The following is a 23,723-nucleotide window of genomic DNA, read 5'->3' as shown; positions in this document are numbered from 1 at the left end:
GTTTAAGTTCTCTTTTATATGCGAAAATTTATCCCTGCATATGGCACATCACTTAATAAAATAAATTCATATTTTTTTTTGTCAAATTATACATATATATTTATATCTAATTGCATATAGTTTAGCTATAAATCTATAAATCGAACATAATTGTTTTTATAATTTAAGCTCTGTTTAAATGCTGCTATTAATTAACGTACACTAAATTTTATTGAAGATGTTTATGCTTCCACTTGCGGTTGTGCGTGTCTTCGACATGAAGAAATTTGCAGCCATCTAAAGTCTGAAGTCTGAAGTTCTTGAAATTTGAAAGTAATTTATCATTTATCATTTGTATTATTTTTGTTGCTTATACCAATTTTTGTGTTAGCTTTTTTGTAAATTCTAGCTAAAATAATGTTTCCTTGGACCACTTTCTGGAAGAACCTGGTAGACTAGGATCACGTGAATCATCGCTTTTGCTGCGACTGTATTTAAAATTATCAGAAGCAGTTGAACTCTCTGAGCTATCGTCAGTAGGTAACTTTATTAAGGGCAGTTCCAGCATAACAGATGGGCAAGGACTGGTATGAGCATAGATGTTCCCTATATCATCGTTTGTGTCTGATAGACTTAAATTGGTTGCACTTTTGCTAATTTGTGTGTTACTTGTAACTGGAAGTGCTGCTGCAGTGCCCAATGGACTTAATTTATCTGACCCTGTTGTCCCGCGTAGTATAAGACTTTTAAGCGAGGATGGCATGCATATAATGGGTTGACGCGTATTAATAATGGAGTCGGATATTGAAGATACGCAAGGATCGTCTGCGAGCCTGGAGCGTGGCAGTTGTTGTTTAAGTTGTGGTCTCGTCTGCATATTAGTTGTGTTGCTCTCAGTATCTACATTACTAGTACCAGCAGTTGCACTACAGTTTGAATTATTATTGTCCGACAAGGGACTTATTCGACCGATGCTTACAATCGTATTCAAACTACTGTGTTGGGTTTGTGTTGTAGATCCTCCACCTCCATCGATGTCAGCAGTGTAACTTACATCCGCCCCAGTACATATTTCTGTATTTAAAGTGGGGCAGGTGTCGTCTTCTGTATTAGTTGTAGTCGTTGTCGTTGTTGGTAAACTGTGCGGATCGCTATATTGTTGTAAAAGTTGTGCACGTCTCGAATGCATTGGTGGACTGTTTGTGCATATGACTGTACCAAAATGAGTCTCTAAAGGAACAGTTTGCACGGTAGTTGTTGGTGTTTGAGTGCCACTGCCAGTTCCTTTATTGCGAATTTCTTTAGACTGAGGCCCAATAAGTGAGACACGATCGCTTGATGATACGCTTATAGTACGATGACGTTGCAGTAATGGTTTTCTGACGCGGCTGGCAGTGGTTGCATTAATATTCGTAGACACCAGACTGAAACGTTTTTCAATGGGGTGTTTTATGTGTTGATTGTGACGTATGTTTGCAGGAGCTTCCTGTTCAGCCGAAGCTACTAACTTGGATTTTTCATTGGTTTGACTGGTATCGTGTACGCCTAAACTGGCTTCTTCACTGTCACTGCTTAATTGTTGCATATCTTCATCTGTGTCTGCGGCACTATCTATAAAAACTGAATCATCATCAATTGAACCCATTTCAGAGTCTTGATATTCGAGTGAAGATATTTTAAAGGAACTAAGTGACGCTAGTGGTGCGCGTTTCTCAACATTTATAGTTTTTGCTGAGGCAGTTCCAAAACTGCCACTTCCGTTCAACCTCTCATTGCTATCCATACTAATACTACTTGAATTAGCTGCATTTGCAGCGGCTATGGCCGCTGCTGAAATTGTATAAGGATAACTATTGTTGTTCTCAAAAGTTAGTCCACTAACTGGTGGCGGTGTCATTTGTTCGGCATATGGCCGATGTAGTTCAATAACTGCAATCTTGCGGTGTACGTTCAATCGCAGCTCTTCTATCGGCGAATCAGAAAAGTTAAATCCCTGATGCACGCTAGCTGGTGGAGCTGACTGTATGGGTTTAGTGAAGTTGCTTAATAATCCTGTACCAATATTACTCGTCTCTGCTAACTTACCACCAAGTGGATAAATATCGACAGTGTCGGCACTTATCGAATGTATTTGTTGTTTGCGTCCAGCCTGTGCACTAGTAGGATCATAATATGCTATACTTTGCTTCCTAACAAATGTCGGTGGTGTTGGTAAACCTATGCTCCAATTGGCAGCAAGTTTTGGTTTAGCAATTTTACCCGGTATTTGTGCACTTGTTTTCATTGCAGTTGTTGCAGTTGCGATAATTGGTGTTGCAGGCACTATCGCAGTTGTAACTGTAGGTAATGTATGAGATGGTATTGTTGTGGTAGGTGCAGTTGTCGTACCCACTTGTACTTGTAATTGCTCATAGATACTTCGTTCTGAAGGACATGGCGACGGTTTAGGAGTTGGTTGTATAACTTGTATATCAGGATAATAATAATCCCAGTTATCAGTACTGGATGTCCGCGAAGTTACTGAAAGTTTACGTTGTAATGATGGCGGCAAATTACTCAAGCCTAAAGTAAATGCAGAATAGCGGCGTTCGAGGTACGAACTCTCCGTACTGCAGCATGTCATGGCACTGCTGCGTCTGGAGTCTTGCCCCTGAAAAACAAAATTAGCATTAATAATTTTAAAAAATATTTAAATCTGACATATTGAATAAATTAAAAAATTACTTTATTTATTTATTTTTACGATAAATAATAAAAAATTCGTAACTTTAATTCTATAACTTTACTTTAATAATTGAAATATTGTGTTATCGGATTTTGTATGAAATTTTGATAACTCTAGCACAATAAAATTTGTTTACTAACCATAAGTGGCACTTCTAGAAACCCTTGTTTACTTTTCGTTGAATCTGTACGTCTATGTATGGCATTCAGTTCTTCCAGTTGTTCTTCATTTCGCACATAATCGCCATTATCGAGTTCATCTTCAGTTTCAATAAAATAGTCATCTGTGCCGAAGCTACTACCCATTGGGTAATTGCTGAGTATCCGTGATGTTTCTGAGCCACTTTTGCGACGACCACCAGTTAGACTACCGCCTGATGTAGCAGAATATGAAAAGCGACGCGGTGGTTCCAGCAAACTGCTGTAACCACCGCCACCTGCAAATTAATGTTAATGCGAAGCTTTAGTAAAATGCATTTATTATATAGCATTGAAATGATTCAGATAAAATAAAAGCACTGCTGTCAATTGCTGTTATATATACTAATATATATATAATCGAATATATTTCATATTTCAAATATATTTCATATTTCAAATATATTTCACATATATGAGCTAGGAACTTTAATAAATAAGTCATTGAAAGTCTTTTATGTAATAAGTCTACATGAAAGGTCAACTACACGTTGAAATGTTTGTTTGATATATCCTGCACTGCATTTTACTGAAGATTTCTTGAAGAATAGTAGACATACAGAAAAAAACTAATAATTTTAGAATCAATATGCTGCAATTATATAAAAAAGCTTTAATGTTGGGTATGTTCAGAAAGAAATTTTGTGGCAGTTCCCCGAGTGTATTTTGAATGGAAGCCGGCATAAGGATTAAAGATACACGGAAAGTGTGTTTTAAGAAAATATTCTGCAAGAAAAAATAATTGGAAGTGCTTACATAAATACTTTTTTTTATTATTAGGACATTTAAGATATTAAATGAAAATACTGTTAGAGATAGAGATTACAATAGTTGCTAAAGATGAAATTTCGGCCAGATCTGCATAAGTCTTCTATATAAGAAAATAAAATTTTTGTTTGTGTTTATGTACAATTTTTTATTGTATTTTTTTTACTTATACTGTATAACTCGACCCCTCTCCACTTTTATCAATGTTATTCCATTGGGTTCAAATTTTATACTTAAGTCTATCCAATGAAAAAGAAAAAATCTTAAGAGCTATTTAAGAGATTTTCATTTTTCCTAAAATAAACACAGTTTTAATGTTCGTCTATTTTAAGCTTATCTGCTCCTAGTATTGTAGGTACATTGGAGTTTACAATAATCGAAAATCGAAAGAACAACGTTCACTTTTTTAGTAGAAAAATCGACTTCACAGTAGGAAAGCAATGCACTCAGGGGAATAAGAGTCTGCAGACTTTGTTTGCAATGGGACCGAAAAGCTCATGGTAATTGTTCTCAGTGCTCAAATCCAGTGCGCCGATAACGTGTTCAATTTGCTTATACTTCAATTTGCAGTATCTGTGAGTCTATAGGTGAGTTTATACCCATATTCAATTAAAAAAAAAATAGGGAGAAGATTTTTCTTTTTACAAAATTGAAATAACATTTCTTTCTCACAATCCAAAAACGTTTTGGAAATATTTTTCAAATGTTTCAATAGAAAAAATAAATGACAAAATCACTGGGAAAGATAAGAGATAAGATATATGAATGTTCTTGAAAAAAAAAATTAAGTGTGAAGTTAAATCACAAACACAATATGTTGGTTGAAAATTGCACCAAATAAATATTAAATGGTGAGTTAATAGCAAAAATATGCTGTTTTATATATGCATAAAAAATTAACATTTTAAAATATTAAGTTTAAAATAATTTAAAAAACGTTCATATTTTGACATGATAAAATTGTTACTTACCAACTGATGAAAATCGGTATCCTCTATTAAGCATGGGCGGAGCGCTTACATTTCCCAAAGACAACATTCGTTGTCTACGATAAATTATAGCATCATATTCATCTGGATAGATTGACATACCAGTAGCTACCATTGCCTCCTGAATTTCTCGTTCTTCCTCTTCTTGCATACAAACAGCGGCAACTGCCGCCATTTTAGGATCCTAATAGAATAATTAGAAGCCAGCATATTATTCTGATAATCCGCTCATATAGTTTCTTTATTATGTATACCTTTAAAACCTTCAAGGTCTCATTTGAACTACTTCGACTTTTCCACACTATTAAGAAAACCATTAGTCCAAAGAAACCACCCAGTGTTGCAGCTATGCGTACACCTGTCATAACATCGTAAGTGGCAAAGAATTCAGCTCGTATTCGATCCCGTTCCGTTTCGTTTTGTAAGAAGGGTGAGATAGTTGAGGCAGTGCCATCGATATCGACAAGTGTTGGGTGGGCAGTATAAGAACCATATATATTTGAGCTACAGTTGATTACGTTGCTATTTATTTCAATTTTGTAAATTTATATTTACATATTAACTTACCCAATTGTTGTTGGTTTAATTGTTGTTGTAAAACTTTGTTGCTTTGCATTATGCATTGTGGTTTTAGTAGTTGCTGTAGTAAATTGAGTAACCACATTGTTTTCATGCAATGTGTCAGGAAAAATAGTTTCTGTAGCTGCATTATTGCCTTTATGGGATATATCTGACGGTATACTGCGAACTGATTTGCTTGTATATAAAATTTTATTAACATCTGGTTCTATTAGAGAAACTAAAGAAGTTGTTGAAGCCGAAGACGTGGATGAAGACGACGACGAAGCAGTAGCACGTCGTGAAATAATTGCCATTTCTAAACAAACATCTGAAATAGTAAATAATATTATACAATTTTTTTGAAAAGTAAAATTAAAACTTATTAAGTATGTTCATGAATTGAGATAATACAATTACCTACAGACCAGTTAAAGACTCCATGCCGTATCGTTCAACTAGGGAGCTACTTATGCTGAACAGAAGTGGCAACAAACTTGTCACAGGGTTTCTCGCTGGACATTACGGAGTAAAAAAGCATTTATCGAACTTAGGTATTAGAAGAGACGATAGCTGCAGACTTTCTGACCATACAGCTTTGAGTACTGCCAAATACCCATTATCAGTGGGCTTGGAACTATCCCTTAGTTTTTATTTATTTGTTAATAATTTTTTGAGACTGCAAGAACTAAGGGTTGAACTCGTACTCTGCAAAATTTCAAGCTCAGAGTCAGCGTTCATTAGCCAACTGACTTAAAGCCGTATTTGACTTGTATGATTGAACTTGGAATCAAATTGAAATAAGAGTTCTTAGTCTACTATTGCCCTCCTGCTCCAGACTTAAGAAGAACAATGACTAAAAATGTGGTCTTACAAGCCTTCAAGCAAAGCTGACATATAGTAGAGATGATAATACAGAACAAGGTCACTGACCAGATAACCTGAGAACAACTTCTTAGGAGAACATGGCTTAAGGTTAGTCAAATTGTCGCGTCAGAATTTCGTGACATCTTTCAGTCATTTTTAAATTATTTTATCAAAAACTTGAGTGTGGTGTGACTAAAATCACAATAAGGCTCCTAACATAAAATTAATTTTGGCAAAATTATTTAAGAACTTCATATTCATATTCACGCTTTTCAGAGATTAATTCGTATTTTAGTACGTTTTATTGAATGTATATATGTAGGTAGAAATATATAAGTGCAGAAGTACGAGTGTTACTATTGCATTGGTAACCTTAAATATTTTTAGGTACTAGTTGACATTACCTCTGGTATGTTTAATAGTTTTGAACACCATTTTCTTGGACTTCGTAACTTTGTATTAATTAGTTATAAATACTTGATATTTACATAGAATAATTGCGCCTAATTCACTCTAAGCTATTTTAATCTTATTAAAATTATTAGCTTCCTTTTGAAAGATGAAACAGCGGGATGAAAATGAATATTTTAAATGCCACTTTAAATGTTAAAGGTTTTAACTATTTAAGTTTAAATGGAAATAATTATTTTGATTAATCTGAAAGAATAAAAAATTCTAAGAAAACAACGGAATAGATGCTTGAAATCCTTTTCAAAGAAAAAAAAAACAATTGAAATTCATTTGTATATAAAAGTTTTTTATTAGTAGTGATGTATAACGCGAATTCTTGGCTAACAATATAGCCAAATTTTATATAACCATATAAAATTTACTATATTTGTTAAATATAATTACAAATATTAATTATTATTGTTAATAAATAATTTTCATATAATTTTATTATTATTTATTGTCACAATTGTTGAATTGTTGGTTAAATAACAACATACCCGTAATCTTACTAAAACACATACCTATAGGTATAATGGTACATCAACTATTCAAGGATTTTTTGCAGTATAGTTTTTGAAAATTTACAAATTTTTTAACATTGATAAATAATTTTGAATATAAAATTTTCTTTTTTTGGGAAATTTAATAGTTCATTTAAGTCGAAATCATTGGTTTGATATCTAGTATAAAATCTGAACTATCAACTTTTTGTGTCTGATAAAGCAGTTCAACATATATGTGTTTTTGTATAAGATTTCAACTTCTTATTTAAAGCTTTTCACCTGATTATTGCTCTTCTTCTCTTTGAGTATTAAACTAACTTTTTTCCGCTTGGAAAATTTACGTAAACACATTTTTGTTTTTACTTGACTTGAAGCTAAACTTTTCCATAAACAAATTTTATCAGCTTATTTCCAGCTGATTGAGCATATAGAGTTTATGTGTTGCGGTTTCTGGTATTGGCAGATGAAGATAAAATTGTGGGAACAGAAATTCAAGCAACCGTGAAAGCATTCAACATCAATTCCACAAACGAAGTATTAAAATCGAAATCTGATAGTCTCGTTTACGAGCATAAATAACAACAACTTAGATACTTGGTTCATGCGGTTATACTTCATATTTGTTGTCAGAGGCTTCGGCCTTCTTAATACGAATATATATGTATAAACGGAAATGTTTAGGGACTAACGCACATACATAACTCTTCAGATACATAAAGCTTTCCCATAATTGTTCACATTTTATCAATGCAAAACTTTTACTTTTTAGTTTGTGATATTGTGGACTCATTGGACAACCTTCTTTTCGAAAATGTACTTTGATTTTTCAATATATTATTTGATAATAGTATAAGTGAGACATTTTCCGTATTCACTTAATTATATAATGGATTTTGCCATTTTAACTGGAATACACTAATATCGAAACAGTGCATCAATTACATAGCACTTCTTTTAGCTTCCTTCGCACATATAGTCAGTGGTTTACTTAATTAAAATATATAGAGTGTTTTTCAAATACTAGATATTTAATAATAGATTAATATTTGGTACATATTATCGTTATAATATAAATAGACTCTGATACGTAGGTCCAGATTTTTTTCAAGAAGTCTCTAGTCTAATAGTTATAGTCAATATAGAATACTACTAAATATGGTCCATATTTAATAACTCTTTTTTCTATGATTAACGGAAACGGCGAAACAGCAAAAACAAAGCCATCATATATCACAAAAAGCATGAAAATCTGTTTATTTCAGGAAATATTTGATAAACATATAATTTCACACAATGGTTTTGTGAATTAGATCCGAGACCATGTAAACTCATTTCTCTGCATTATTTTCTAAGCAGATATTTGAAATCTCTGATCTAGTTAGTTAAACTCGAGACATAGGAATATTTATAAGTCAACATTTTCATGTCTATTGCCAGTTTATCATATATAGACATTAGTGGCATATGAGCATCTTCTTTCTTCTGAATCTACACTGGTGATTCGAAATTATTCGTTTCGATTCATATATCGGCATAAGACGTTTTAAGAAAAGATCTCAAGCCCTTTTGGGAGAATGGGAAAGAGAGTTACTGGCCGATAAGATTTAGCATCTTCAGGTGTTTTTCATGGTTTTAGTATCATCTTTATTTCGGCAACTTTCCATAGAGCTGGAATGCGTTTTAAAGATGGGTAATAAATATTAAAGCAACATCTGGAAGTTTTTTAAAGATTTTAGCAGTTATGAGGTCATAATTTGGTGTCTTTTAATTTTTAAGAGATTTAATGGTAGAAATAATTTCTCGTTTTTTAAATTAATAATAATTTAAATTAATATTAATTGGTATGTTATCGATTTCTTAATTTTTTCATTTGGTAAGTTTCTTCCAAAAAATTGGAAACATTGACATCAATAGCTGTTCATATCACGTAGAGTAAAAACGTGCTTTAAATGGCTTGCGAAATATTGAGCTTTTTCAAACGGTTTTTTTCGCCCAAGTATTGTCTGGTTTTTTAAGTGAAGGTCGATAATCTATTGTATTATTATTAGCCTTTGGTTTGCTTTCCATAAAGAATAGTTAGATAAGTGATACGAGTCGAAGCTACATTTTTTTAGATTTAAAAAAACGGGTTGGGTACTTGTCCCCACATCACTGCATCCTTTGAGAATTTTTGTGACTTACCCCCTTTAGTTAGTTTTTTAGTTTCCGTTTATCTTCAGCTTAACATTTGTTATCAGAAGTCAATAAAAAACTATTAATAAGTCTCTATTGATAACTTTTAAAGAAATGTCCATGAAAATATCTAGTTAGTTTTTGAGTTAAATTTCAATTCGTTAGCTACCTTTGTCCGTTGGACAATTTTATGATTAGTTAAAGTATAAAAATCATCAACCTTAACAAAAATAATCATGAAAATGATTCAACTTATTATTAAACAGTAAAGAAAAATGAAATATTAACCAAAACAAAAAAAGGTGGTAACACTGAGCAATTGTATTGCTGGTGAAAATGATTTAGAGTGAAGTAAACGCAGCAGTAGATGAAAAACATACTTAAGGATTTCATACAATAATAATGATGATTTTCGTCTTTTTTTGTTAAGACGAAAAAGCCATTTAAGCAATACACTTTTAGAGTGTGAGTACGAGAAAAGTGAACAAGCGGAAATTATATATTTTTTATAAAAAATGTTTAAGGTTTTGACAGCGAAATCATTTATGACTATTGACATATCGTGCACTCACAAAACGAACAACAGAATCGTCGAAGTGCTGATGACATTATTTTAACAAGAACGCCAAAAGTTTTATTACTTTTACGGCACCTTTTGAGGATGTGACACTCCAGCATAAAAAATTATTCTCTTTACGTTTTAGTACTTTAATCAGCTGAAAGTGTTTTTTATTAAACTGCAAAGTGTGTGGTATATGAATTTACATTGTGTCTCACTTTTTGTCTTTAATGCAAACATCATCATAAATATTTTAAATTGGTACTAATGTCTGATTAAACGATGATTTTTTAATACAGGATAACTAAACATGCTTTTGAGTTTTAATATTTGTAGACTTTGATTGGAGTGTTCAAAAAGTTCTCCGCCAAAGACGAATATTTTTAAATATCATATGATTGTTTTTTTTTGGAATGATTTACCCTTAACCTGATACGCTACATTCAGTGATGATGCAACTCTTTTGATCCCTTGGAATAATGCATTGTTTTAAGATCATCAATTTTTGTCTGTTATCAACATTTCTTTTAACTGGTACTATTGTTCTTTGAAAAACTATTTTAACTTTGGAAATAAGAAATAATATTTCGAATAGGTATAACCAAATCAGCCACCCCTCTTTTATCTGTACATAAAATTCCTACTTAACTTGCAATGGGAACGATACTATTTATAAATACAAAAATTTAATCACAAAGCAATACTGGTTTCTTTTCAGTATCAATCTACACAAACACTTCACTGGAAAAGTTGGCCATTAAAAAAATTATTAAAAAAATATTAGGAGTAAAAATAACTAATAATTTATGCAGTCGTGTATCATGAGTCACATAAAATAAAAATAAGATTAGATACTGTAGTGTAAGTAAAATTGTGATGACAATTTCTTTCGAAGCCCTGTTAGTAGCATTAGTTCTAAGATAGGCTTTAGAATCTAATATTTATCTTTAAATTAAAACTATAATTATACAAAATTAGTGAGTGTTATTCATTAATTATGTCAATGTTATGACGTTATGAGAATTTCAATAAATGGTTAATTTCCGTACTGAAAAACAAAAACTAAAGAAAGAAGTACGGATTCTGATATTAAGAAATTATGCAAATAAACCGAAAAAAAGTTGTCTTTCTTTAAATTTTGGTGTTGTTGCTGGGGTGATGATATTTAGACATTTATTTTAGGAAAATGCAATATGAACAGAAGAATAAGTTCTTATTTTTTAAAAATACACTAAGAAAAAAGCCATAGAGCTCCATTTTAAAATTTGTGCAATTTGTCGATTCATGCAACTTCTTACTTTCTAACAATTTTCTTTGTAATTTTAATTAATAAAGTTTTTTTCAAGTTTTTAATATTCTCATTCCAATTGCTGATAGTAGTATTATTGTTTCATAAACGATAATATAAACTAACAAAAATAATTTAATATAGATATCCATTAGCGGCTCATGAATTTGATTTACCGTTCAATAAATCATTCATAATTTATTAATTCATAAACACTAATCAAATTTTTATCTTTTTTGAAATTTTTTATTTTATTACCATTTATAATGTAATATTCCAGAAATTTAATAAACAACACACAAAAATTTATGCTCTAATTAGAGATGATATGTCAATTAATGGTACACAATATATTATCGTATTTATCGACACAACGGTGCGTATGAGTGACGCACTAAACAAAGACATTAACTCACATAAGTTGTTTGCTATCATTTGTAACAACAAATGATTAATCTATTCTGTGTATTTACTTATTTCAATACGATATCATTTAATTATTCTTAATTGATATAAAAGCATTCTTAAAAACACACTGTAAGGAGTTTTATGTATGAAAGTGAAATTGTCTGACTTATATGTACATTGTGACCGAAAAGTTTTCGGAAATTCTCATTTAAAATTCGCGCGCTGTATATTTTTCGATATTTTAAGTTTATGTAGTTTGGCAGCACTGTCCTTAATTACTATGCCAAAAATGAGCGCGATCTGTCAGACAGTTCGTTTACGGCAGCTGTTGAAACCAGTTCACCTCAGTAGTGCGTTGCGAAAAAAAACAATGGAAAAAAATATTGATCAAAGAGTTTGCATCAAATTTTGTGTTTCGAACGAATTTTCGTGTGCAGAATCGTTGCGAATGCTACAAAAGGCTTATGGGGAATCAGTTTTATCGAAAACTCAAGTTTATGAGTGGTACAAAGCCTTTCAGGACTGTCGTACGACCGTCGAAGACATGCCGCGTTCTGGACGACCTTCGACCTCTACCACCGACGAAAACATTGAAAAGGCAAAGGAAATCGTGTTCAAAAATCCTCATGTGAGTGTTAGAGAGATAGCACGAGAGCTAGGCATCGGTCGTGAGATGGCTCGTTTGATTTTGGTGGACAATTTGTGTATGCGACGTGTCAACGCTCGGCTTTTTCCGATTCACCTCAATTTGTTCCAAAAACACCATCGTGGACAGGTCTCGTTAGACATGCTTGATCGTGCCAATTCCGATCCAACTTTCATGGAACGCATCATAACGGGTGACGAGACATGGGTCTACGAGTACGACATGCAAACAAGCCAACAATCATCGGAATGGAGAGGAAAAGACGAGCCGAAACCGAAAAAACCACGCCAAAGTCGCTCGAAAATCAAGGCAATGCTGATTGTTTTCTTCGATATTCGTGGTGTGGTGCATCATGAATTCGTCCCTGAAGGACAAACAGTCAATAAAGCCTATTATTTGACTGTTTTAAGACGTTTGCGTGAAAATATCCGCCGTAAACGGCCTCAATTGTGGAAGGATAATTCATGGATTTTTCATGACGATAATGCTCCCTCGCACCGAGCCAACATTATCAACGATTTTAAGGCCAAACATTCAATAAATACCATCGAACAGCCACCCGTATTCACCTGATCTTGCACCGTGTGACTTTTTCCTGTTTCCCAAACTCAAATTACCACTCAGAGGAACGCGTTTTGAATCCATAGAAGACGTAAAAACAGAATTCGCCCAGAGGAACTCAAAGCCATACCGGAAAGCCGCCTAATAAAAATGTTTTGATGATTGGAAGAAACGTTGGCATTTGTGTATCGCTTCTAATGGAGCATATTTTGAAGGAGATAAAATAAATATTAATGAAGATTAAGAATTTTGCGTTTTATTTAAAATTTCCGGAAACTTTTCGGTCACAATGTAAACCTAAAATATTCATAAATTCTCAATTAACCAACCGACAAAATTCGTGGCTTTGTCTTAATTTTCACATTTTATATGAACACATTTTTGGTGCTTTCTCATTAATTATAATAATTAATTATGGTCTTATTATGTACGAATTGCGAATTCAATATATATTTTTATTTTCTTAGTTTTACAAAAGTACTTCATTTAAAAACAAAGTAAAATGAGACCGCATAATTGCAAAGCAATTGGATATTTTACAAATAAATACCATTGGGAACCCTAGCGTACGCTTTCAATGATATGGTATTTTTCGTAAGCAGTGATATACATTGTGACCGAAAAGCTTTCGGAAATTCTCATTTAAAATTCGCGCGCTGTATATTTTTCGATATTTTAAGTTTATGTAGTTTGGCAGCACTGTCCTTAATTACTATGCCAAAAATGAGCGCGATCTGTCAGACAGTTCGTTTACGGCAGCTGTTGAAACCAGTTCACCTCAGTAGTGCGTTGCGAAAAAAACAATGGAAAAAAATATTGAACAAAGAGTTTGCATCAAATTTTGTTTTTCGAACGAAATTTCGTGTGCAGAATCGTTGCGAATGCTACAAAAGGCTTATGGGGAATCAGTTTTATCGAAAACTCAAGTTTATGAGTGGTACAAAGCCTTTCAGGACTGTCGTACGACCGTCGAAGACATGCCGCGTTCTGGACGACCTTCGACCTCTACCACCGACGAAAACATTGAAAAGGCAAAGGAAATCGTGTTCAAAAATCCTCATGTGAGTGTTAGAGAGATAGCACGAGAGCTAGGCATCGGTCGTGAGATGGCTCGTTTGATTTTGGTGGACAATTTGTGTATGCGACGTGTCAACGCCCGGCTTGTTCCGATTCACCTCAATTTGTTCAACATTATCAACGATTTTAAGGCCAAACATTCAATAAATACCATCGAACAGCCACCGTATTCACCTGATCTTGCACCGTGTGACTTTTTCCTGTTTCCCAACCTCAAATTACCACTCAGAGGAACGCGTTTTGAATCCATAGAAGACGTAAAACAGAATTCGCAGAGGGAACTCAAAGCCATACCGGAAAGCGCCTATAAAAAATGTTTTTGATGATTGGAAGAAACGTTGGCATTTGTGTATCGCTTCTAATGGAGCATATTTTGAAGGAGATAAAATAAATATTGATGAAGATTAAGAATTTTGCGTTTTATTTAAAATTTCCGGAAACTTTTCGGTCACAATGTACATTAAGGTGGTCATAATATTTGTATTGAGAACGAAGAAACGCAATGAATTATGGATACTGCATGCGGTGGTTATCAGCTTGAGAGATCGCAATGACTGCATGTGCATCTTTCTGATTGAAACTTTAATAGTCAATGTAAAGAACTATGTTTTCCAATGCGAAACAGACAATAAATTTTTAAGGTAGTGGAGTTACGCATCAATGTAAAGTAAAGCGGATTGCATTGCTTGTGGAACAATTCTATTTAAAATGAACATAACAAAATAAATAATATTTATTTTAATAAAATTAATTCGAGTTTATTTGTACGCTGTATATAAATATAATCAATAAAAGTACAAGTTACTATATCAATGTTTAATTATTTTGTTATCAATTAAATATACCGGAGCTAAGTCTTAGTTCTTGTGTGGACGTACGGAATCCAGTTATGGAGATGTGTACCAAAATTGTAAATTCAAATCCTACATTTCCAAAAAAATGTCCTAAGAAATTTAGTCAACGCTCCGTGTTGCATTGGGAATACTGACTATCATTGGAACTTGAAGATTGAATCTGTAGATGCAGTAAAATAAAAATTTGCCGTAAAGCACCAAAAATAGTTATAACTGCATTCAAACAAGACAGCTCACCATCTGTCTAATAATCTGGCCTGCTGAGAAGATTTAAACAAATCAAAGCTTCAGATCTATTTTCGAATGAGTAGTCTAATAATAATTTAGATTACTACTAAATTAGCACTAAACCTTTGCCAACTTAATATTTGAAAAATCTATTGTAAAATATAACAAAATTGCTTGATAGTTCTCTGCACTTGAACTAGTCGTAGTCAAATGAAACATGTATTTATATTATTGTACGTATTGTATTTCAAGTAATATTAGAAAAAATTAAATATACGATTGAATTACACTGTGATTACGTGTTAAGGAATATGAAACCCAGTTTTTAAGCAAAACTCGCTTATAAATATTTAAAAATGAAAGCAAAATGTGATAAAAATTCAGTTATAGTTTTGGTTTGTTGTAGGTTATAACATAACATAACAGTTCTATATACAAGAAACCGTCATCTACTCTTCAAATCAAAAAGCTCTTTAATTCATAAATGGAAGAAAGACACTGTACTACACTTCTTTTGTTTACACAGCTGCTTTCATCATCAATGCTCATCTTCTTGGTATAAAGACTTTTGTAGACTAAGAGTAACTATTCGCATATAAAATTTCAAACTGTTGAAGTATTCAGGAAAGGCTTTCTTAAGCCTTTCGTCTGAAAGAATCTTCTGAAGGTTTACATACGTGTAGCTTTTCTCTACAAACTCGGAGTTATATGGAAAATTTGAATTATTTTAGAAAAATGTATTGATTTTCGAGTATATTTATTGGTTCATTGTTTATTGGTCAAATTAAATAAGAAGACATGTTATATAAGAAGACAACAAATACAATGGCTATATTATATAGCAACATCAAATTAAAAACAAATAATAAGAAAAAAATCGAATGTAGTGTACCAGTTGAATTGTAAAAGTAACGGGTAGAAAGTATGTAATAAAATATATCTATGTACGATCAAGAACAAACTTAAGAGAAGGATGGCTGGACATAAACACAGTATTAAAAATAAAAGGGGTGCTAAGGCCAGAGTACAGCATTGGCTGTACATTGTATTGACTGCAAACACAAGGCTGATCTGAACAATGTAAAGATCTTACAAGAAGAAAGAAATCAAAATAAAGGGTGCTTTCTAGAAATGCTTTCCATACTTGAAATTCTGAATAGTAAGAGACTAAATTATAAAACGGATATGGACAACTGTGCTTAGGCTTATAGGAATATTATAAGCAAATGACACAGGGTATTGTATATATATTTTATAATTTTTATTTTCTTTTTCTTTTGTTGTTTTTCTTGTTGTCATTATTATTATTCTATTTATTGTATGATTTTTCTTTGTAATTTTCCGCTATAAATTTATCATTGTATATTTTGTTAGTTTTCCCTGAAGATGACTATCGGAAAGATATTTATAAAATATAATTTGTTTTTAAATACAAATAATAAATTATAATTTTTTTATTTCTATTTAAATGACCAATTAGCCAGCTAATAAATTATTTCATTTATTTTTTTATTCACTGAAATTCACTTTCTAATAATAAAATATAGGTAGTCAAAGTATAAAGTTGCAGTACAATTGGGCCACCCTGTACAATAATGTAGTGAATATTGTTGACTTTAGTATGTGAATGTATTTAGTATGGCTAAAGTGCCTATATATATTTTATTTTCCATGAGTTCGTTATTACTTCATTATTTAACCTAATAAGTTTTATGTGATAAATAATGACAATGACCACTTCGTTTTTTTTAGAAATTACTTAATAAAGCCATTAAATATTCAAAAAGTCCTTCAGCGAAGATAAGAAAATAGCAAAAGGTTGAGTTTTTTCTTATAGCAAAAAATTTTACGACTTTTCAGCTACTTCAAATCAATTTTAGTTCTGGCTTTATTTAACAGGACGGTTTATAAAACTGTTTCAGTTAACTTTTATGCTTATTAAGAGTAATAAATTTAATTGAAGTTATATAAAAATAATAGCTTAGACTGTCTAGACTTTAGTTAGATATCGTTTAACTTCTGTATGTGGCGTTGTCTTTGTTTTAATGTTTATCATCGTAATTTTTTTGGAGCCACTCCTTTCGAAATTAGTGTTATTTTATCTGGGTTTTTGATGAGGATAACGTCACATTAAATTTAAATGACATGAGTGGATACGGTATGGTAACTTGGCAAAATGTGACTTTGACCAAAAATAAAATGGAATACATAAAAGCTTTCCGAGGGACTTAATCGGGTGTTGGTGTGGATAAAACATCAGCACCACAGTTGCGAAACATCACAAAACATGTCAGAAATGAGTTCGTCAACAAATTTTTTTTCTTCTTTTTTTCGTTGTTATGTTTGCTTGAAGAACATCAAATTGTTAAATGACTGTGAATGAACGCATAAATTAGTATAATTTTAATGACTATGGAGCATTAATTTTCTAATATAAACTTTTTTCATTTAATATTTTTTGTCTCTTCTACTTAGGGTGTGCCGTAAAAAACGGTTTAGTTAAAGCCAGTCAGTGCATTTAATAAATGTTGTAGCTAAGTATTTCATTCGATCAATATGTAATTTTTATATACGAGTATAATACATAATAAAAAGAAAATATAGAATTTAAAATTAATAATATTTTAATGCAGTATCACAAAGATAAAGTGCACAAACGTCAAAATAACCCTCATTGCGAAGGTTCTAATCATAAAATGTTATATATAATAAAAAAAAATTAATCATTTAAAAAGTGATGAAAGAGTTTTACTCTAATGGCCAGGCTTTGATTCTAATATATAGTCAACAGTTACATTCAGAAGAAAATAACTAAAGTTAAATTGGAAGGCTGTTAAACCAAAAAAATGAATTAAAATTAATAATTTCTGTAATTTTCAATTTTTTGTAATGAAATAAGCATCTAATGATATCTAAAATTTTATATCTACCTAAGGTATTTGAAAGGTAACTTCTATTTTTTTTTTATCAGTCAACTAATTCGTTTCAAGAAGCAGAAGAACACGAATATACTTTTCGATTACACGTTTTCATATCTGTAAAGATAATTCAATAGTTCTTGATCCTATCACACATTGACCTTGAATGTGCTAAATTCAAGTTTTAATACGATTTTAAATTTTGATATATCTAAACTCAAAATTATCCAAAAAAAGCTATCTATTAATTAGTTGGATGTAATGGAAAATTTCAATTTTCGTGAAAGAAGTTAGATAGAATTGTTTATTCAATTCGTAAGATCTAAGCGATAAATTCGTAAATATAATATATAAAGTTATTTAATAAAGAATAAATTAGTAAGAATAATAGTAAGAATAAAAAATACTGTAAAATTTGATAATTGTTTATTTCAAACTTTAAATAAAGTTTAGTGGTGTGAAACTTGGTAGAAAGGCGATCTAAAAATGTTCATCAGCAAATCGTGAAATCATACTATAAGCAAAATTTTCAGCTGACAATTCTGAAAAAGATGATGTAGTATAAGATTTCTCGAAAACAGCTTTTAAAACAGTTTACGAAACATTCTCAATAAATCTTTGTGAAAAGTTTATCACTTTGTAATAGTCTTTACTCAGAAAGGCTGAGCAGTACGTGGAGTATATCAACAATTAAGTCTGAAACAATTACAATACTAAAATATTAACATTATTCTGCTTAATGTCGCCATTGAAAACAAACTTATATAGCAATTCAATTGTCTTATGCACAGAGAAATTTATTTAATGCTCTTAGAAAGCATTTTTTTTAATTTGTAACATTCTCACAGATCAATCATTATCTATGAAAATGGATGGATGGTCATCACTGCGTTTAATGAGGACTCACGCATAAGACGATGCCATAAACTTCCCGTTTTCCTATGATTTTCTCTTAAATTTTTTTCTAATATTTTTCGGACATTTAAATTTGATGTTATCCTTTTGAAAGGTCTAAAGTATTAAAATAACACGAGTTGTTTAATGTATCTAGTATATTATCAATAATTAGAATTGGATACATACAATTTCTTCTAAGTTGATAAAATCTACTATTAACTTAAATTCTTATTAATTATTTTCGTGTTTTTTAAAGGAATTTTTATTGATATTTCCTATCGTTTTAAATTGAAAATACTATAGGTTTAAATGTTTTTTTTCCTTTTTTTGCGGAGAACAATAAATTCTCGAATTACCTGTCGATCAGTTAGAGTTTAAATTTCGTGTACGATTGATTATCTATTAATATGGTATATCTCCATTTTTATACAGAAGTAAAGAGCTGCTGTCTTCAGTTCTGGAATAAAATTTCTTTTCTACTTATTTAAATGATCTAATGGAGCAATCCTTATATTCAGAAAGAATGAATATTAACTTCATTGCTCTTAGATATAAATGATTAACTTATTTCATTACTATCATTTCCCATTAAATGATAGTAAGGATTCTTGAAGGATATTTCTAACTAATTCGCTCTTAGATTAACAGGATACTGAAGGTAATATGACACTTTGTAGTTAGTTTTTAAAAATATATATTATTATTAGTTAACTTATATTTTTTATGCATATTATTTGTGTTTATTATAATAATTGATGAGTCAGTATAAAGCAAAGCTTGAAACTCGTGTTTTTCAGTATTAAATTTTAAAAATATATATTCCTAACTTTATTTATAAAAAAATGTATTTATAAACTGACATTATTAAATACACAAATTTGCAACTAAGATACTATTTTCTTCAGAGATGGCATACTCTTCTATTATATCGTCTCTTATTTTTGTAATTTTATAGTCTAATTCTATTATAATTCTTATTATTTACAGTCAAACTTATTTAATTTTTCGATATTTGATAACTTACTGTTGCCTACACTCTTCCACCGTGGTAGGAGATTACAAATTCAGAATATTTTTTAGTCACCCAACGATTTTAATGTTATGGATGAATTGGAAGACATTATTGTTATTTTTACTTCACTCTGCTAATACTTTGCTAACAATAGTAATAAGTGCTATGAGAATCATCGTGAGCATTAAATGATAATGAGGATAGAATGCTTTGCAAGAGATTCGATTATTATTATTTGCAGTTATAAAATTAGTAAATATGACAATCCATTATTCTATCATGACCGAGTTTGGAGTCATCTTTAGTCTAGTAAATATAATTATCCTTTGAAATATGTTTATTTTTTTTATAATATAGTTAATAATATAATAATATGGTTAAGCAAAATTGGTTTTCTTGTTTTTTCAGTCTACATGCACTCTTTAGATGCTATCTTGTTCATACTTAAATAAACAGAATATTCGGGACATAAATTTACACAATTATAGGTTTTTTATTATATTCCTATCTATTTATTTCAATTAGATATTATTCTAAATTTGCTTGGGAAGATGCCTTTAACTGTCCGTTTTTCTATTATTTTAATTTATCCAAAAGTTTTATTTAATATTTTTTATATTCAAAATTCAATTTAACTGATATTTTTAAAATTTATTCAGTTGATCGGATGATATCAAACCTAAATTTTAAAATCATTCTACGCTAAAAAGTCTGAAGTGTCCATTATTTAAAACTACATTTTTGATTTTAGAGCTAATAGTAAATCCAAAAAAGATTATCGGAGTTTATTTTTAATTTTTTCGCATTATAATTCTAATTAAATAGAACAGCATTAACGACTCCAAATAATGACGAGCAAACGTACAGATATACATAATAATTTTACATTAAACTTATTCCACATGAAATCACAACCTACAATCAATGGAATGGCTTTATATAGAAATTAAATCACTTTGGGCATAGCTAGATTTGAAAAGTGCTGTTATAAAGCATATTTTTTAAGATGCTATGAATAGTCAGAAGCTATAGTGCTATATGCATATTCACTTTGTATTTTTAAAAATTTATGAATTTAAAAAAACGGATTGATTAAAGTTAGGAAGAAATATGTTCGTGGAATATAGAGAAGAAAGAAATAAAAAGTAAGTAAATAAATAAATAATATTGAATTAAAAGTAATCTTTAAATAGTTAATATAAAAACTATTATATTGTAAAATGGCCTGATATTTTTCGGAGGAAGAATTTTGCCATAATAATGGGTTCTCTGGCTAAGATGCTTACTAGTTATTTAGTTATTAGCAGTGAGATACGAAAATAGTGATATGTTTTCAACTTCAATATGACGTTTTTTAAATAGAAATCTAGATATGTAACGAAAGGTCCCGATCATGATAGACCATTCGCATAAATAAAATAATAATTTGAAATTTAAATTTTTTTATTGATAATTAAATAGTGTAGTATAAATTGTTATAAGATATTCATTTATTTCTATGTGTAAGAAAGAGTTATACACTCTCACTCTGTGTACATATAAAAAATTCTGACAATCTGAAAGAGTTTAAGAAAAATATACGACCGGATTTGTGTGACTATGGTGAAGGGGATAAGTCCAACTTATCTGAGTATGCACCTAAAAAAAACATAGTGGAAAAAAATGTATTTATTTTAAATACATCCATGTGTGTTCAATTGATCACAAGACGCTAATACTACGCTTTGACGCTAATACTAAAACACATTTTTTTATTTATAAGTGCATTTTACTGAGCTGAGTTAATACGGTACCTAGAACTTAGGATATAGTAATTCAAAATGTAAAACCCTTTGATATGTGACTGTACAGAGATTGAACCAAAATTGTCTCCGGAGAACTAAGCACAAACTTAAATATAAATATGTTAATTAATCAATAATTTGTGTAACAAAAAATTTCCAATTATTTATGAATTTAAATAGTTAAGCTGAATGTCATTTAACTTTAGAATATTCTTCTTTTTTATAATAGTTACGAAAAATGCTGCAAATTCTTACCACGAGCATAGTTACCCCGACACAGTTTTTAACGGTTCTGCAAAAAATAAAGCAAAAAATAAATATGTTAAGTATATTAAATAGTAATAATTTTCAATAATTTTTAATTTGATATAGAAGTTTTTAAATTAGATTAATTTGATAAAAACTTTTTTGTATAACATAAGGTTGATATAACTAAACATGATTCATTTTACGGATATTGCATCTAATAGTTCTATTAGAATTTTAATTTACGAGGTTATCTATACTTTGATAACTTCTCCCGGCTCCAAGCAACCTCTTATGCAGGCAAATGAAAAAAGTTATTATTATTGAAGGAAAAGTAATAACTGATATAAAAAAAGTGATGTAAAAAGAATACATAACATATGTTATAAATAATTAGTAGATAATATCAAATCTGTTAGAGAAGTCGATATTAGGTCGGCTTACAGTCGATTAACGTTCACAATGCACTGACTAAGCATTGTTTAGACATATTTAAGCTTAAAAAACGAAGATTCTCATGCAGTTTAAACTATATATTGTCATAACTATACAGCAGAATTGTGCAGTAATAGTTTTATATTAACCAAACAATCGGAAAGGTTATAATATCTGTTCATTTTGAATAACTCTGTTTATAAATTTAATAAATATAATGTAATAAAATCAAAGATGCTAAACGCGAAATAAAGTGGCATTTTTAGTGTTAAAAGTACGAAATTATAAAAAGACAACCGCAGAGAAAAGTGTCACCAATCGTTGACAACTATGATTGAATTATACGCATTGTAATTCGAAAAGTTTTTCAACACTACGTATTCTTTGAATTTGGTTTCAAATAAATAGAACATTAGTTTGTGATTATTAAAATGATGCTTTGATGAAACCTTGAATTAAAAACTCTACAACTTCTTCAAAAAAAAAATGGATTAATATGTCAAATGTATATGGAATAAATTATTTAATAGACTTGAAGGACAATATTTACTTTACCAAGGAATTCTTCGTAAAATTTTAGATCCTCTACGAGTTGACGACGACTATCGCATACGAATGAACCACGACTTTTAAGAGCTTTCTCACGACATTGTTATAATTCAGTGTATTTACATCCAGCGGCTATGCTGGCTTAGTCATGTCGTGAACATGGATGAAGATTTTTAAAGTAGTAGTTGGATAAAGAAGGCGTAGAGGTAGACGTAGAGGTGTCTCCAGTGATCAAGTTGAAGATTGAAGAAGGCGCACACGTAGCAGAATTGCCTGGAGAGATATGCTGCGTTACACCGAAACCTGATAACGGGTTGTTTTGCCCAAATAAGTAAGTAAGTGAAGAAGAATATATTAATGAATAAATGTAAGGTTCATTAAATGAAATGAAGGTTTATAAGTTAGGCTAAAAATTTACACCTCTCAGTTTTTATAAACAGTTTGAAAATTCTCAGATATTATCTTGCACTTTAATCTCCTTCAACTATAATACATATTTTTCTCCATTTTTTAGCAACTTGTTAGTGCGATTAATAGGGTTTATGAAATATTCTTTTAGAATATATTATATAAGACTACTTCAGTTTTTAAAAAAATTTATATTCAAGGGATATGTTTGAAACCCATCAAATCGTAGTTTGATTCATGGTATTTTATCATTATGTGAGTTTTTAGTTGACTGAAGGTGAATTTTGTTCTATAAAAGCTGGTTTTTTGTGACTTATCTTTACATTATATTTTTTAATTAAATAATTTTATTTAATTTTCGTTGATATTAATAAATATAGTAAGAAAGAAAGAGTAAAACTTACGTTTTTTACTTTGAAAGTATTGAAAATTTATATTATTATTTTGTTAGACATACATTGTGACCGAAAAGCTTTCGGAAATTCTCATTTAAAATTCGCGCGCTGTATATTTTTCGATATTTTAAGTTTATGTAGTTTGGCAGCACTGTCCTTAATTACTATGCCAAAAATGAGCGCGATCTGTCGGACAGTTCGTTTACGGCAGCTGTTGAAACCAGTTCACCTCAGTAGTGCGTTGCGA

The 23,723-nt window shown here is 30.6% G+C and overlaps 1 protein-coding gene across 2 annotated transcripts; it reads right to left on the bottom strand.

The window, feature by feature from the left end:
• Positions 1 to 148: 148 nt before the first annotated feature.
• On the bottom strand, positions 149 to 21,739 carry LOC119688168 (serine-rich adhesin for platelets). 2 transcript variants are annotated; one of them, XM_038102850.1, is made up of 7 exons: positions 21,699 to 21,739; positions 5,226 to 5,547; positions 4,913 to 5,162; positions 4,641 to 4,842; positions 2,845 to 3,140; positions 356 to 2,629; positions 149 to 298 (listed from the first exon to the last, which is right to left on the bottom strand). In XM_038102850.1, exons 2-6 carry the CDS (start codon positions 5,531 to 5,533, stop codon positions 389 to 391), a joined length of 3,297 nt encoding a protein of 1,098 aa, XP_037958778.1. In that variant the 5' UTR covers positions 5,534 to 5,547; positions 21,699 to 21,739; the 3' UTR covers positions 149 to 298; positions 356 to 388. The 2 variants fall into 2 exon arrangements, with proteins under 2 accessions (XP_037958778.1, XP_037958776.1); XM_038102848.1 differs by having other exon boundaries at positions 149 to 2,629.
• Between the last annotated feature and the right edge of the window lie 1,984 nt (positions 21,740 to 23,723).

Source organism: Teleopsis dalmanni, chromosome X, assembly GCF_002237135.1.
Source record: "Teleopsis dalmanni isolate 2A chromosome X, ASM223713v2, whole genome shotgun sequence".
Classification (NCBI taxonomy): Eukaryota; Metazoa; Arthropoda; class Insecta; order Diptera; family Diopsidae; genus Teleopsis; species Teleopsis dalmanni.
This window is presented reverse-complemented; position numbering and strand designations above follow the sequence as displayed.

What these genes read in the sequence shown, in the direction of transcription:
- LOC119688168 (XM_038102848.1), bottom strand. Translation starts at nt 5,533, where the DNA reads ATGGCAATTATTTCACGACGTGCTACTGCTTCGTCGTCGTCTTCATCC. An exon ending in AGACCTTGAAGGTTTTAAAG is followed by an intron (nt 4,843 to 4,912) that starts GTATACATAATA and finishes TTATTCTATTAG; the next exon opens with GATCCTAAAATGGCGGCAGT. An exon ending in TTCTAGAAGTGCCACTTATG is followed by an intron (nt 2,630 to 2,844) that starts GTTAGTAAACAA and finishes TTTGTTTTTCAG; the next exon opens with GGGCAAGACTCCAGACGCAG.